Below are 15979 nucleotides of genomic sequence, written 5' to 3'. Positions count from 1 at the left end.
CAGACTGCCAAGTTGAAGGGAACTTTTTCATCTGTGTTTCCCACGTCCGTATTTTCTTCCCCACGTCTTTCCTACAGAATGAAAATGCTGTGGCCAATATAAAATAATGGTTTGACTGTTTGGTTAAAAATGTATGCTGAAGACCACAGGTGTCAAACTCCAGTCCTGGAGGGCTGCAGCGTCTGCGTGATAGTCTAAATTTTTGTTTACTTCAGGCAGTTCTTGCAAGCAATAATATTTTCAGCCAGTTGTATCTATTGTACATAAGCATTAACCAAACCAGATTTCTGCTTTGTCTCTATCCATCAACGCAGTGCTCCTGCAAGGTAATAATTGAAGGGTTATCCAACCCTTGCACCTCCCACTCCCTCCCAATCAGCAACAGTGGGAACAGGTAGAATGTACAGGTGTGCCCACATAGCAGGGATAGGTAATTGGGATCCTAAGAGGACGTACAGCCAAATTCCCACATTTAAATCAACACCAACTGTTCAGCCGGACAGGGGCTAAATATAATACTTCAGAGTTAAAATGGACTCGGTCAGTTTTGACACTGAACAATTTGGATGAAGCTAAGCGGGAAATTTCTTTTCTTTTTAAGCTTACAATTTTATTTTAAAAAAGAAAACAAACAGAAATTGTTTGTTTTCAGTTATACTGTTCAGCTCCCATAGCAGCGATGTGAAATTTGGGTCACAACATGCCAGCCAAATTCCCAGAGTTAAATAAACTCTAACTGCTCTTCAGGGCCACATATATCAGAGCTATGAAGTGAACACTCAATCAGAATTTTGAAACAGAAACAATCAGTTTGTTGTGTGAAGATCTTTCGGATATTTATTTTCTTTTTAGTTTACGATTTAAAATTTTTTTTTTTTAAATAGGCTACATAAATCGTTTTAAAGAAAGATATAAAGAAAAATATGAGTCCAATAGGGACTCTGCAAGAGCTGGTTAAACAGTGAACATTTTCCTGTGTGTGTTTTTAAAGTCACATATACGCATCTCCTAGTTGATGGAAAAACTACAAAACATTTATTTTGAAAATCAATTCAGATGTTTAATGTTAATTGAGCCGATCTTGACTTTCATGCTCTTTGGCCTGTTTTGAGGATTTAACTCGTTGAATCCAATCGCATAATTACCGGTCTTAGGCACATACCCAGCTGTCATGGCGACCTCAGTGCTCATCAGTGACTGCAGTTCGTTCTCCAGCGAAGAACACTGCCTGTTTAGCATAGTGAGGATGATGTCATACATTTCCACAGCAGTGGAACAAAAAGAAAGAAATTTAAAGAAGTCTGGGCTGATACGTTTCATTAAGGTTTCATAAAGCGTGGATGAGGAGGCAGGTAAATCGTTTGACAACGGAGAGCCAAGTTGGAACTTGAAAAAAAAGAAGTGTAGGCTATTTCAAATGTAGCCTCAACCGGCAAGAATTTTCAGTCAAGGCTATAGATTATCACGATCTTCTCGGATTAATCTGGGTCGAAATCCAAGCCGAGTGACAAATAGGGGAACCCGCTGCCTCAGCTTTGCTGAGTCGTGTGGTTTTCTCTTCCTCTTCTGCCAAAAAAACCGCAATGTACCCAGCGTGGCGCTAAATCAGCGGAGGCTAAGGGGACTCCCGGGTCCTGGAGCCGTCACAAGTCGCGGCAGCGCCGCCGAGGACCGGCTGTTCGCGATTAGGTTTTGGATGGCGTCGCGTTCCTCCCCAGGGCTGCCTTGACTCCGTTTCCCCCCGCCCCCCCCCGAGGTCGTTATGGTTACCGTTGCCAGACAGCGTCAGGCCGGCTCACGACTCTGCACGGAGTATCGGGTCGCGCGGGTGAGCGGTAAGATCCCGCGGAAACCTGGGCTCTCTGGTGTTTTGGCGGGCGTTAAAATATTTCATTGTTTAAAACTGGACTTATTGAAAGCGCGCACACACGCATACACTAGGTTATTGGTGCACTGGCCCAGAGACAGAAATTGGCAGCAAAATGACATTCACTGGGACTTACTCCCAGCCAACAAGCAAAAAAACTTAGGTCTTATGTTTGATTCTGAATTGAACTTGGATTCTCATATTAGGAACGTCACCAAGTCTGCTTTCTGTCATCTGAAAACTATCACTAGAGTCTGGTCTTTTCTCACTACATTTAAATACATTTATTAATTTAGTTTAAAATTCTAATGAGCTCTTCCTGTACTGTACGAAATGTCATAGGATAATACTCTGACTCCGTGTTATTGTGATCAAATCAATTTTGAACAAATATAGTAGTTTTTGAATTGATGGATGGTACAGTATGTCTCTGGTGAATACACAGGACTATTGGTGCTGATTTTGTTGAACACATGCAGGCACCGCACTTATAAACATTCCATGGGCATTAGGACAGCACTGCATATGTTTCTTTAATAAGTCTGTTTTGCAGCTGAAGTTCCATGGCTCACTTCATTGTTTTTGGGTTTGTTACCTTGGCCCTGGGGGCATAAGGGCAGTGACCACACACACACACACACGTGCATATGCGCACATGCATGCACTCACACAAACACACGCACATGCACTCACACAAAAACACACACGCGTGTGCACACGTATGCACTCACACACGCATGCAGGCACACACACACACACAAACACACGCGCATATGTGCACATGCATGTACTCACACACACACACGCACGCAGGCACACACACACACACACACACGCACGCTCACACACACATGCATGTGCATGTACCCAGTGCGTTGTTACTCTAAAAATACCAACACACGGATTTTACCGGAGAAATTAAATAAAACTTCAGAGGAACTTTCATCCATCAAAATGAGCAATTCATCTTCTCTCCCAAAAAAAAAGTAAAATAAACTGTGCATGAACAGGAATGAAGACCTCGGAGGGACAGAGAACGCACTCACAGGACACCACCCCACCCCCCCTGAAGGCCAACACTGACACGCCAGCTACAGAGAGGGCCCCAGCAGTGCCAAGACCTTCAAACAGATCAGAAAGCTTCAAAAAAAAGATCAGGATGACTCATTATTTTTGCACCCTTTATCTATATTCACTGCTCAACAGCAGAAGAACAGCATCCTTCAGGCAAAGCTCACTTATCAGTGCCTACACATTTACTGCACTCACAGAACCCACACTGCAGAACAGAACCCACACCGCATGTACAGAACCCACACTGCATGCACAGAACCCACACTGCATGTACAGAACAGAACCCACACTGCATCTACAGAACCCACACTGCAGAACACAACCCACACTGCATCTACATAACCCACACTGCATGTACAGAACCCACACTGCATGCACAGAACCCACACTGCATGTACAGAACCCACACTGCATGCACAGAACCCACACTGCATGTACAGAACAGAACCCACACTGCATCTACAGAACCCACACTGCAGAACACAACCCACACTGCATCTACAGAACCCACACTGCATGTACAGAACCCAAACTGAATGCACAGAACCTACACTGCATGTACAGAACCCAAACTGAATGCACAGAACCTACACTGCATGTACAGAACCCAAACTGAATGCACAGAACCTACACTGCATGTACAGAACCCAAACTGAATGCACAGAACCTACACTGCATGCTCAGAACACACACTGCATCTATGGAACAGAGCCCACACTGGATATGCATTGGCCACACTGCATGCACAGATCCCACAATGTATACGCAGAACGCACACCTCTGGCCACGGTATTGTAACCATCTGGAGTGTGCCAGGAAGCGTTACGTCATAGCCGAGCAGGCTGCTGTAAGGAAGTGCATGAGAGGTAAACAAGATAAATGGTCCTCTTGAAACAATCATATCGTGTTTCGGCGTATGGAGTCACCCTCCACGGTGTAGACCAGGGACTATGGTTATGTAAGAGCTTAAATAAACCTAAGCGCTGAGAATGGCCAGACAACGCCATGCTCAAGGCTGTTGCGAGTTAACACCTCACCAGCCATCCCCTGCAGCCTCCACAAAGGGGGAAAAAAATGGCCTCTGGGTCCATAGAGCCTGTTCAACTGTGCCTTTGATTTAGTGCTGATGTCAGCGGTTTTTCTGGAAGGACGTTTGTCATGTAAAATCCCTCCGTACTGGAAAGTGTCTCCATACGGGCCACTGTTATGGCATTGCAGTACTGTAGTTAGTTGCCAGCCAGAGATTTCGTCTGCTTCGGTGTGGCAGAGCCCTGGTCTTTGGACAAATGCTTAAGTATAGTGCCCATCCATCCATCCATCCATCCATCCATTATCTAACCCGCTTATCCTGGTCAGAGTCGCAGGGGGTGCTGGAGCCTATCCCAGCATGCATCAGGCGAGAGGCGGGAATACGCCCTGGACAAGTCGCCAATCTGTCGCAGGTAAGTATACCATTTTCTGCTTAAAGGAAAAATGCAGGGAAATGATTTAATGGAATGCCTCTAAAAATGAATTACTCAAGTGAATTATACTCGACATACACGTACAGGTATGTCATACTTTATTATTGACCTGCTTCCCCCAAAATGGTTTAGACTAAATAATAAGGGCATTTGCAGTTGAATATCATGTCTCATATTTTACGCCGTATGGAAGTAATTTGTTTGCCAACCAGAGCGTTTTACTGAATCATATTTTCCATAGATTCCATATGTTCCACGGTGCATTTGAGCCAGTCAGCTCACGGGACGAATCGGATTTCAAACCGATGGCACAAACCTGAAGTCTCTGCCAACAGAATATGTGCAATTAACTACGGCATAAAGCGGCTCAAAATCTTTTTAGAAAAATAGTTTATATCAACAAACCTTGTGGCTAAAATCGGTTAATCAAAAACACTTGTACAAATAAGATTTTATTTTTCCATCTCACACAAAAATCCTTGGTGTAGTTATTATTTTCTGTCTTTCCGTTGCCTGGGAGACAAGCTGTATTAAAAAGCACACATCCTGTAATGTACACATGAAAGTGTGTATTTATTTATTTATTTATTTTTTAACCAGCCAGCCCAGTTGATTAAAGTCAACAGCTGCACCGCAGACAGTGTCCCTGTGGGTTATTATCCCAGGTGTTCCTGTGTGGAGTCAATGTGAGGACATGCTACATGCTACTAAGCACCCAACCCACCCCAACGTTAATCCCCCCAACCCAACCCCCCCCCCCCCTCGCTGACTCAGGGGGTCAGAACAGAGAGGGTTCCTGGCTTGTCTCCATCTGGATAAACCTGCCATGCTTCATCGTCATGTCCAACCCAAAAACTTGAGATGTTTTTAGCTTACGTCCTCGTACACAAATGGTTATTTTTCGCCCCTGTCATTTTTATTTGTCTGTGTTATTCATCTTCTCTAACTACTACATTCATACAGTCATCTGCTTTTATTTATTAATTTGCAGAAATTGATAACATCTGAAATCGATACTGCTTTGCGTTTGATCATAAACGAAGTTATACATTTTTTTCCAAGCACTAATCTGCTTGTTTATGTATAATCAGACAGATTTATCTCATATAAACTTAGCCATGTGTGACTAAAGCATTCAGCGAGCTAAATGTGAAACAGAAGTTAATCTTGGTATTAATCTCTTGGAACCTATTCTGGCCATATTAAACTATTAATCGGCTGCACGTGTGCAATGACGTACCAACTGAGTGGAGAAGACAAACATTGCCCATGCCATACACTGTTTAAATTATTTATTTGCAAGCGAAATGTTGAAATGTCTCATTAAAATACCGCAAAATAGGCAAAATACAGTGGAAAAACAGTTAAAAGTGTCGAGCATTCACCCAAGAACAACAAAACTATTTGAGGGGCTGTTGGTGGTTCATCCTGCTAAGGTACTGTTCGAGTGTACTGTATAGATGGGCCTCACAACCAGGTATCAAATCCAGACCATAACAGTGCTGACTGACTGTGGTCAGCAGTCCCACATAGCGACGCATAGCGACAGGCAGGGCTTCTGTTGGGATGGGGCGACATAGCTCAGGAAGTAAGAGTGGTTGTCTGGCAGTCGGAGGGTTGCCGGATCGACCCCCCGCCCTGGGCGTGTCGAAGTGTCCCTGAGCAAGACACCTAACCCCTAATTGCTCCCAACGAGCTGATTGGTACCTTGCATGGCAGCCTTTCAACCGCTGGTGCGTGAGTGTGAGTGTGTGAATGGGTGAATGAGAGGCATCAATTGTAAAGTGCTGTGGATAAAAGCGCTATATAAATGCAGTCCGTTTACCATTTACAGTGTCTCGTCGCCTATTCGCCACCCCCACCGCCCAATCAGGGAGCCCTACCCTGACTGCCGAGCTGTAGAGGAACTATCTTCCTCTGACGCCTGCGTCCCCACAAGCCAAAGCTGCGTACGAGGCGGCGATTCGTTCAAAAGTCTGTCGAGAACAGCGAAGGGGTCATCGAGGATAACCGGTGGAGCACATCGAGGAGTTAGCTGCAAATTTTCCCAACACTCGGAGTGTATCGAGAGGAGTTAGTGGCAAATTTCCCAGACTCATGGAGTGTGTCGAGGCGTTTGTGGCGAATTTTCCCGACGCGTAGAATGTAGCGAGGAATTTGTGGCAAATTTCCCCGACATGCGGAGAGCACTGAGGAGTTACACTCTCAGAAGAAAGAATTCCAAAAGGCTCCTTTGTTGTCTCCAACCCTATGTAGTTCAAGGGTTCTTTGTCGGGCAAAATGGTTCCATCTGGGAGCTTTGGCACGTTTCACACATATCATACAGGGTTCCAGAAAGAACTAAACAGGGTTCTCCTAAGGAGCCAAAGAACCCTTTTTGTTCTGAGAGTGTAGCGGCGAGTTTCCTCAATACCCCCAATGCTGTTCCACACAACCTCACGTTTGCGATGTGTGCTTATCTGTGCTCTCTCAAATTGATTGCGGATGTTGGAGAGTTTGTGTGCTCATGAATACAGTTGGAAATTCCAAAATTTGGAGAAAAATACAGGGGAATAAAAAAAAGCCACTGATGACATGTAAACTGAAACGAACATGGAGGTGTGTTGAGTTCTGTGCATCTATGGCAGTAAGAGGACCCCAAACAGGAGAAGCAGCAATGCAGGGCTTATTTAATAATTATTTTAGTTTCTATCAAAATAAATGTATTCGAGTGGAGAAACGCATCTCTGAGCAATTTCTCATGATCGCAGTGAATTAAATGTGAGGGAAAACGAAGCTATGTACAGTAATAGTGGACAAACTTTAGCAGAACAGGAATTTCCTCTCTGCGTGACGACGAAAGATCTTTGTATTCCCCAGCCTGTTAATCACACAGGTGATGAAAAAAATCACATAACGAAAAAAAAAAAAAAACACGCAGGAAGATTATCGAGGTTAAAGGGTTTTCCACCTCTCTCTGAGAGTGCCACTAATTTTGGCTTTTCCCACCCGGAACGCAGCCAGCGAGCTTTCAGTGAGTTTTGCCCGTGAACCTGATACTCTGGCGCGACTGCACAGTCTGTTTAACTTCCCCTGTTGAGATTACCGGACTGAGAAATAAGCAGGGCCTACATACACAACGGCGTAGTCTTCATAACATTTTGTGCGGATGAACGCGACACTCTGACCCCTTTCACTGTAAGTAATTTTAATGGCATCCAGAGGGGATCGACATGACTGGATGGCAGGCCCTTGAGCCTTTCCCTGGAACAGTGCTGGTCAATGCTGTTCCACTTAAATCCCTCTCCCTGTTACGCAGGGTATCAGCAAACAGGCCATACCGTATTTTGTTTACTCAAGCCTTCCTGCTCCAAGGCCAGTGAGGCTATCTTCTTCATTCCAAATGACTTAAGGTATGAGGTCACAAATATGTGATTGGAATGTTTTTAACTGAACTGGTAACTGGTAATGGAAAGCAATGGAGTTCTAGAACACTTGCTGAGTGTCTAGAATTGAGGGGGGGAGGGATTACATTCCAAAAAAAAAAAACGCCTACACTTCAAAGAGATAAGACGAAACTCAGAATGCAGAATATGAGGGTTCAGTGGACTAGCGGTTCTCCACGTGATCTGCATGGGGCTGCATTCCAGTGCTAGGTTATCCAAACAGTTGGGGATTTGATTTAATTGAGGCGTGGTAATTAAAACAGTGGCCCATGGAAAAAATGCATAAATAAAGCAGGACTGCTGATTCATTCTTCAGTCCAGAACAGAAAAGGTCCGTTAATTTGTCACCACTCCCACATCTTCAACACAAGGTCACAGAAACAAAAAGATATCCAAACAGGACATCAATCTGAGAGGCACTTTTATGTGCATTCAATCATAATCACCTTGTGCTACGTAGTAAACATATTTTATCATGCCATCAATTTCCATAGAAATATTGAAAAATGAGCCTAATGAAGTCATTGTTTTCAAGAGGATTGAAACACTTTTTAATCACCTGTTGAGCTGCGTGGAATAAACAGAACACAGAGATTGATTAGGTCCTTCTAAATTGCAGTTGATGATGCCACAATAGAATTCTGCGGTCCTGAGCCAATCCCAGGCATGAGAGGTGAACTGGCTGAGTTAAGCCACGCCTCCTTCAGGGCAGAGGATTGGGTGAGGCTGCCCTCAAGTTGGAGGGTCAGCCATTTGAGGTCACACTTCTCCGAGCCCACAGAGCGGTCGGGTTAAAAGGTTGCGTTCAAGCACGTACTGTACAAGCACACACCGGCCATCGTCCCACCTACGCAAAATAGGATTAAAAACAAGTCTTATTTACAAAGACTGTCGGGGGTGATAAATCAAAGGGAGTTTTGCTTTGACACAGTCGCTTATGGGAAAAACATTTTTCTTTGGGGGGGGGGGGGGGGGGGGGGGGGGGACGGACCACTGCTGTATAGAGCTGTTTCTGTATGTTATGTTCTTTTCTTTCATGTCCGCATATATAGTGTTACACAAGGACGGACTGAATCTGGCAAGCTTCCATATAAAATGAGGAATGTTAGCCAAAACGCGTTAATTACGCAGACTGTGCGAGTGACTGTATCCTTATGCTTCACAGGCTATTTATAATTCAGATTCTTCATCATCAATGGACATGGACTGGAAAAAAACATGTATGGTGTATGTTTTTTTTAAATGACAAGATTAATATTTCATAGTAACTTTTATTTAACAACTGTTTCCGAAAAACATGTAAAAAAAGGCATGGAGATTGAAAGGCTTTGTGTACAATCTTTGTACAGAACCCAACAAAAAGAATTAACAAAACATTTTAAAAAAGAATAATCAAATTACAAGACGGCAGCATTTGCATCTTCAATCTGAAAACAAACAGACGTACAAACACATACAATAGATAAAAAAAGGTAAGAAAAGAACGATGCAAAAGAGAAACACTGGGATTTTGGAGGACACCTTTGTCAATCTCCATAATTTACAGAGATGCAGCATTTAGTATCTGAAAGTAGAGAAGCGTCACCCATTTCTGAGTTCTGAATGCAAGCACCATAGAATGCAAGCATCACAGAATGAAAGCACCATAGAATCATGCAAGAGGTAAGCTTTTCTTATCTGTCCCTCCATCCGTTTGGCTGTCTGACTAGACAAAAACTCATCCTTGCTAAATCCAGACAATTCTTTAAACACGCAGTCCTTTAGAGATTTACCTCCCACCTCCTCCAGTTCCTTCCTCACAACACACATCACTTTTGCATATACCATATCACATATATGTACAACCATTTACATATATGTTTCATTCTAAATATGTCTTTATCATAAAAAAATATTTTTTGTTCCCCAGACATTTAAAATTAAGTGTCTTATTTTTTTAGACACCCTAAGTATATTGCTTTAACAATTGCTTTTGGTTCCTCTAGGGTTCAGAAAGTTGATCCACAACCATCGTCCTGCATTCCCTATGTGTTTTTACAGCATCAAAGTGTCTGACTGGCTTTTCATTTTGCGTCTTTAATATACCCAAGCATTTCTGGTTTTGGGGGGGGGGGGCGGGGGTGCGTCTGCGTTCCAGTCGTTTCCGGGATCACTGTCTTGGGTTGGCGGGACGGCGCATTGGTCGTTTTCTTCTCATAGCAACTGGGGGGGTGGGGGGGGGGGGTAAGAGGGATAGGGTCAGGGTGTGGCACATTTGGAACATTACTGTATGTCGAACATCCCAACACATTTGAGTTTAATTTAACATAAGTCCTCTTTAAAAAGTACCAATATTGCCTCATTTCTAAAAATGTTTGCACACTGCATCTCTTTACAAATCCACGTGTTTGGGTATTTAAGTTACTGCCACTGAAATGGGTAAGTCTCTTGTCTGAAGCGTGACACTTCAGGTGCATGTATGTGTGTGTGACCATACAGCATATTGGCATGCAGTTCCTACACAGAAATTCCAGATTGGCTGTGCATTAGTAAGAGTCTGAGTTTGAGATTAATGAGAGGATGAGTGTTACGTGCGATATTCCTGGTGTTAACTACGACTGGCGATACAAGACGTTAAGAGTTTTACCTGCACCTCTTTTGACAGCTAGCCTCTTCTTCACTGGCTTCCCTTCTGTTAATGGAAACAGAGAGCGGTCACCACTGTGCGACAAACTCAGCAGATCAAGCATGCAAAATGACCGGCTTCTCAAGTACAGAGCTCAACCTTTCAGTCCTGGAGGGCTGCAAGGTTTTCAGTTTTATCTTCCAAACCGGCGGCCAATTTACAGTTTTCCTTTTTCTCCAAGGCTTACTGTACATTACATTACATGACTGCCAAATGCCTGTAATGTAATGTAATGTACAGTAGGCCTTGGAGAAAAGGCGTGTGACCCCTCAGCCAATCAAATCACACGATGCAGAAGGAGCGCTCGAGTGGTGAAACGCATCAAAGAACAAGCAGACGCAAAATGGCCCCCGCAGGACAGGAGCTCCGAGGCTCTCTCTCGCTCGTTTACGGTTTCGCCGCCGCCCCCCTAAAAATGGCTGCACGGACCTCTGATGATTTTGGTGATTCTTTCCGATTCCGCGTCGATCAGCTCCGGATTGTCGGAGTCGATCTTGGAGAAGTCGGGCCCTGTCCGGCAGAGGGGGTGTGGTCAGAAACACGGCCTTAAACCAGCACACCTGGTGCCCAGGTGAGTGTTTTCAGCTTTCCACAACAACCAAATTTGGGGCTAATGTTCCCAATACATTCATTTACTGTTCCCGACACATTATCATATTAACATTACTTTTAAGTCATAAGGAAAATTGCAGGGACAGTCTTGGAATGTCATTCAGTTTTCCAATCGCAGTTGAGTAAAAAAAATTTGAATTGTAAATGATCATTCACGTTAATTCCGTTTGAAAATCTGGCATGGCATCCAGTACTAACATTTGGAACATTATCAAAATGTTACTGACACAAAACCTCCGTGATGTTTATTTCAAGACAAAATTACTTTAACAGTAAGTTTGTTAACACCAGTTGCTGTTGACAGAAGTCATGTTAACAAACATTGTCTATGTTGACAGAACTTGTCTGGACAAAAAAAAAAAGACACTTTCTAAGTCTGTTTAGGAAATCTGTTGCTACCCAAATATTCTCCAAACATTTTGCATCGGCCGAACGAACGGAACCTTACCCTCGATGATGCGGGGTTCTCCTGGAAATACCCTGGTAACGGAGGTGCTAAACCCCTTTCCACCTTCTACACCCCACCCAAAAAAAAAAAGAACTGCGTTAGCATTCAAAAAGAACTCACGGATAAACACATAGCGAAACACGCTCTGGCGAGTGAGGTCACAAGTGAGATTTAATACCGTTTCTCCACAACTGAACTGTAATAAAACACTCTGGGCGCTTTCCCTGTTAATAAAAGGTTCTCTCTCCAGCCCCCGCCGTCGTCTCCTGTTTCTTTCTCACAGGAAGTCACCGCACAGAGCGATTATGAACTCGGGCTTTATAAGAGGAGAGAGAGACTCGGCCAAGATGTACGCCGCAGTTTGAGAGTCAGGAACGGAGAAACGTGTGTGTGTGTGTGTGTGTGTGTGTGTGTGTGTCCCCGCATGCATGCATGCGTGCGTGCATGCACTCTTGCACACGTGTGTGCATACATGAGTCCGCATGCGTGCATGTGTGTTCCAAAGGCATTCTACAATCAAAACCATACTTTTAGACATTATACGAACCTTATAGTTGAAATGCAATTAGAAGTTTTTTTTAGTAGATGCACGTCTCAGCACCAAAACCTCAAAACAGCAGCTACTGCTTCATGAAGTTCATACGCAAGCTCTTATAAGGGCTCAACGAGCAGATTAAATGATTTGACTAAAGCTCTCATCGACACCGATCCCTTGTTTGGCTGGCAGCAGTGAATCTGTCACAACAGGATTTAGGTTTGTTTACTTCTCATGCATGTCACTGTGGAGCTTGCAACGCAGTTAATACCGTCCACATCCTGAAACTTGACTCGCCAAATCTCAGACAGAGACTTGGGTCGGGTCCCACATGTCTCTCTCCGGTGGGTTCACACAAATTAAAAACCCATTTAGGAAATTCTATTCATTCATAAGCAAATGTTTCCTTTCGTGGAAGATATTAGGTGCACTGCGGAGCATTCAGAGGTCAGAAATAACAGCCTTTACTGGGGTGTTTCCATGGTCACATTTTTTTTTTTAATTCACGAGCTAAGAATTTAGCCAGGCAGAGTATTCGGCCCCCAAAGCGGGATGGGGAAGAGGGCAGGGAGGGACACGCCCGCCGGGTGCTCCTCGCAAACGCGTAGATTCGGCCGAGGATGCCGCAGCCCGTGCAGCCATTCCCAGGAACGCCTTATCGCTTCCCCTCCGTGACTGACCTGCCTGGATGATTCGTTTGATCTCTTCTTCCTCGAGAATGTGCGCATCGCTCTCTAGACGCTCCATAACCCTGGTAACCTCTAATGGGATAACATGGCACAGACATCACACACGGGTGGAGCCCTCGCACAGAAGATAGAGAGGCTCCTGTCTGGCCACCAGCAGACCACTAATCTCTCTGAAGTGTAAGTTTTTTGGAATGTTTTTTTTTTTTTTTTTGAAAATTCTAGAACTTCATTGTTTTCAATCACCAGTAGTGATTGTGACATCAGCATTAGAATGTTCAGTTAAGAACACTCCAATCATATATTTGTGACCTCACACCTTAAAGGGATAAGGACACGAGGTGAAATGGAACTTCAACTGAAGGCCAAGATCTAGCAACTGAAAAGCTGTCCATTACTGTTAGGCAGCAACGAAAACCCGGGCAGGAATTAAATAATCTTACAAATTTATAAATTAAAGATTATATTATCTGAAATGATATATTTTCCCCACAGAAAAAAAAAACTGATCTGCCTTTGGACTTTTTGACCAGTGATGTGCCCTCATTCTCCAAGTCCATTGGCAAGATCTGCCCAATCTGCCAATTAGACCAGCTAAAATGGTGGTTTGTGGAAAAAGTTCAAATCAAACTGGACAATGACTGTGGTTCAGGGGCAGTTTGAACAGAGAACGGGAACCATGTGGCCAAATCAGTCATCCACCGCTTGGTCACGGTCTGCGCGTGATGAGAGTACGGATGTTTTTAATCAAAGTCCGGCGGCAGCTGCAAGGGGGTGTGGTCTCATGGCGCTCAGCGGTTTATTGGCTGAGCTCGTAGTGACTCAACACTGACCTTCTTCCAGGATCCTTTTCAGTTCTCCATCGGTGTCCAGCTCGCCCGAGAACCCTGTGGGACAGAGACACGCCCGTTCGGGAGGCAATTTGAGGACTCAAAGTATACTGCCAGTCACTAGAGACCAGTCCACAGACTCCAAGACCCTTGACTAGAGATGAGAGGGGTTTTGTGAACCCCAAAAGGGGATGGAGCTTAAATTAACTGTCAATCACTGACACTTTTTTGGGCAATCAAAATATGTTGCTGTCCTACTTCTATTTTAAGAAGTTAGTTTCTGAAATGTTTGGCTCATCCTGGTGTTAACTTTCTCAGGTGAGGGTCACTGGTTAACATGCTAGAGTCCTTCAATGATCTACCAACAACAAACTGGTACAATGTAGACCTTGTGGACTGATATTAATAACACTGGTGTATAATTTGGGATACACTGTACCTTCAATGACTCTGGTGACTTTTGTGATCGTGGGTTCCCCTTCGATCACCCTGGTGACCTTTGTGATGGTTGGCTCCCCTTGAATGACTCTGGTAACCTTGGTAACAGAAGGTTCTCCTTCAACTGTGACTTTAATGACGGATGGGTCCCCTTCAACGACCCTGGTATGCTCGTTGAAGGTCAAATCCCCTTCAATGATCCTGGTAACCTTGGTAACTGATGGGTCCACTTCCCCTTCAATGACCCTGGTAACCTTGGTGAAAGTTGGATCCCCTTCAATCACTCTGGTGACTTTAGTAACAGTTGGTTCGTTTTCAATCACCTTGGTGACTGTTGTAACATTAGGCCCTGAAGACGATAACAGCAAAACAAGACACACAGGAATCAGATTTAAAACACTAGTTAAAATGACATAAAACATAAAAGGTTCACTCATGGCCTTGTCATGACATGGTCAGCTTAAGGACATCTTTGCAATTGGTTATGGACCAGTTTGTTGGGGACATGGTGGGACAACATTGTGAAGACCTGTGTGGTTGAGGAACTTCAGCTTGGCATGTGAACATTCACATTGATTGGTTGAACACCACCCACAGTTTAAAAAAAAACATAAAAAACATCATGATTTCTCAAATGTAACACTTTACAATTTCACCCTGCTATGACATGTAAGTATAAAAGCTTTTTGAAACAATAAAACTACCCTGGCAGTATGTACAACAACACATTGACAATATACAGGGATTAGAGCACAGACTTTGGTCTGTAGAACTGGTTATAGGGCTAAATCATTCTTCAAAAGAACTGTCCTGTATATTCAGTTAGAAAGCAGATATCACTTAGATAAGCAGCAGCCAATGGAGAAAGCAGGGTCCCCCTTTCTTATCGTGATTAAATCCATAATTAACTTTAAGCGAAGGGTTTTTCGGTCCATAGGATGAAATCCTGAAACCCAGTCTTACGGAAAGCAGAGGACCGTCGAGCCGCAACTCAACAGTAGGGGGGATTGTTCACTCTCGCTGACACCTGACAGCCCAATTTACCCATCAGCGATATTCGAGGAGGGCTCCCGGTCACGGGCCGATCGTGAGTAATGACTTTCCATGCCAGAGACATGCAGAGATGGCTCACACAGATAATCTGGAACTAGATATTGGATGTCATCTAAGACATGTTTTCTTTTTCCACCGAAACAGAAACATTAGGGTCATTAGACACTGTGGGCTGTCGAAATCGGATAAAAGATGCATTATCCCAGTCTTGGGTGAGGGAGCTATTTCAGTGTATTTTCATTTAAAATAATAAAACTATGTACATAACCTAATGACCAGGCTGTCTAGATTTGACTACTGAACATTTATGCTTATGGGTGGAATACAGTACTCTGAACGTATTACTCTTGACAAAACTGAGTGGTCTGAATAATTTTAAGGTGTGTTCAGTTGCAAGACAATTGCTTGCTGCAGACAATTTATCCATTACACAGAAACACTCCCTGAGCTAGAATGTGTCAATCACTGGGTTTCCACCAAGCTCTCTACAACACCTCTAAATGCCCAACAACGTAATCAAACGTGACATTTTTTATAAAAATACTGATCGAAACTATAATTATCATAAGTCACTCTTGAAGATTTGATTGATCTGAAGCGAACTGTGTCCACTACGATGAATGTTCAGAGAGATCAATTTTGAGTGAATTTAAATTTAAATTTGATCGGCATTCCAGCTGCGGAGAGCCGAGTCACCAGGCTCCACCCCCCCGATCGGTTTTGGACAGTTACCCGTTTGAATGACGCGGGTGAAGGTCTGAATCTCCGGCTCCATGGTGATCTCCGTGGTGATGGTGCGCTCTGAAAAAAAGCGATAGTTGGCAGTTGGTAAGAATAACATATCAACATAAAATAATAATGACATCACATCATTCACTGAAGT

General features: G+C 43.8%; 1 protein-coding gene across 1 annotated transcript in view; it reads right to left on the bottom strand.

Moving 5' to 3' along the window:
* Nucleotides 1-9086: 9086 nt before the first annotated feature.
* postna (periostin, osteoblast specific factor a) overlaps nt 9087-15979 on the bottom strand; it is a 30873-nt gene continuing 23980 nt past the window's right edge. The window contains exons 16-23 of the mRNA XM_064353179.1: nt 15829-15897; nt 14045-14392; nt 13609-13662; nt 12770-12850; nt 11555-11620; nt 10924-11004; nt 10456-10500; nt 9087-10031 (exon numbers count right to left, since the gene is read on the bottom strand). Of these exons, the coding sequence (XP_064209249.1) occupies nt 9979-10031; nt 10456-10500; nt 10924-11004; nt 11555-11620; nt 12770-12850; nt 13609-13662; nt 14045-14392; nt 15829-15897 (797 nt within the window). The 3' untranslated portion in view covers nt 9087-9978. The remainder of the gene's footprint in view (nt 10032-10455; nt 10501-10923; nt 11005-11554; nt 11621-12769; nt 12851-13608; nt 13663-14044; nt 14393-15828; nt 15898-15979) is intronic.

This window comes from Anguilla rostrata, chromosome 9 (assembly GCF_018555375.3).
Source record: "Anguilla rostrata isolate EN2019 chromosome 9, ASM1855537v3, whole genome shotgun sequence".
NCBI classification, from domain to species: Eukaryota; Metazoa; Chordata; class Actinopteri; order Anguilliformes; family Anguillidae; genus Anguilla; species Anguilla rostrata.
This window is presented reverse-complemented; position numbering and strand designations above follow the sequence as displayed.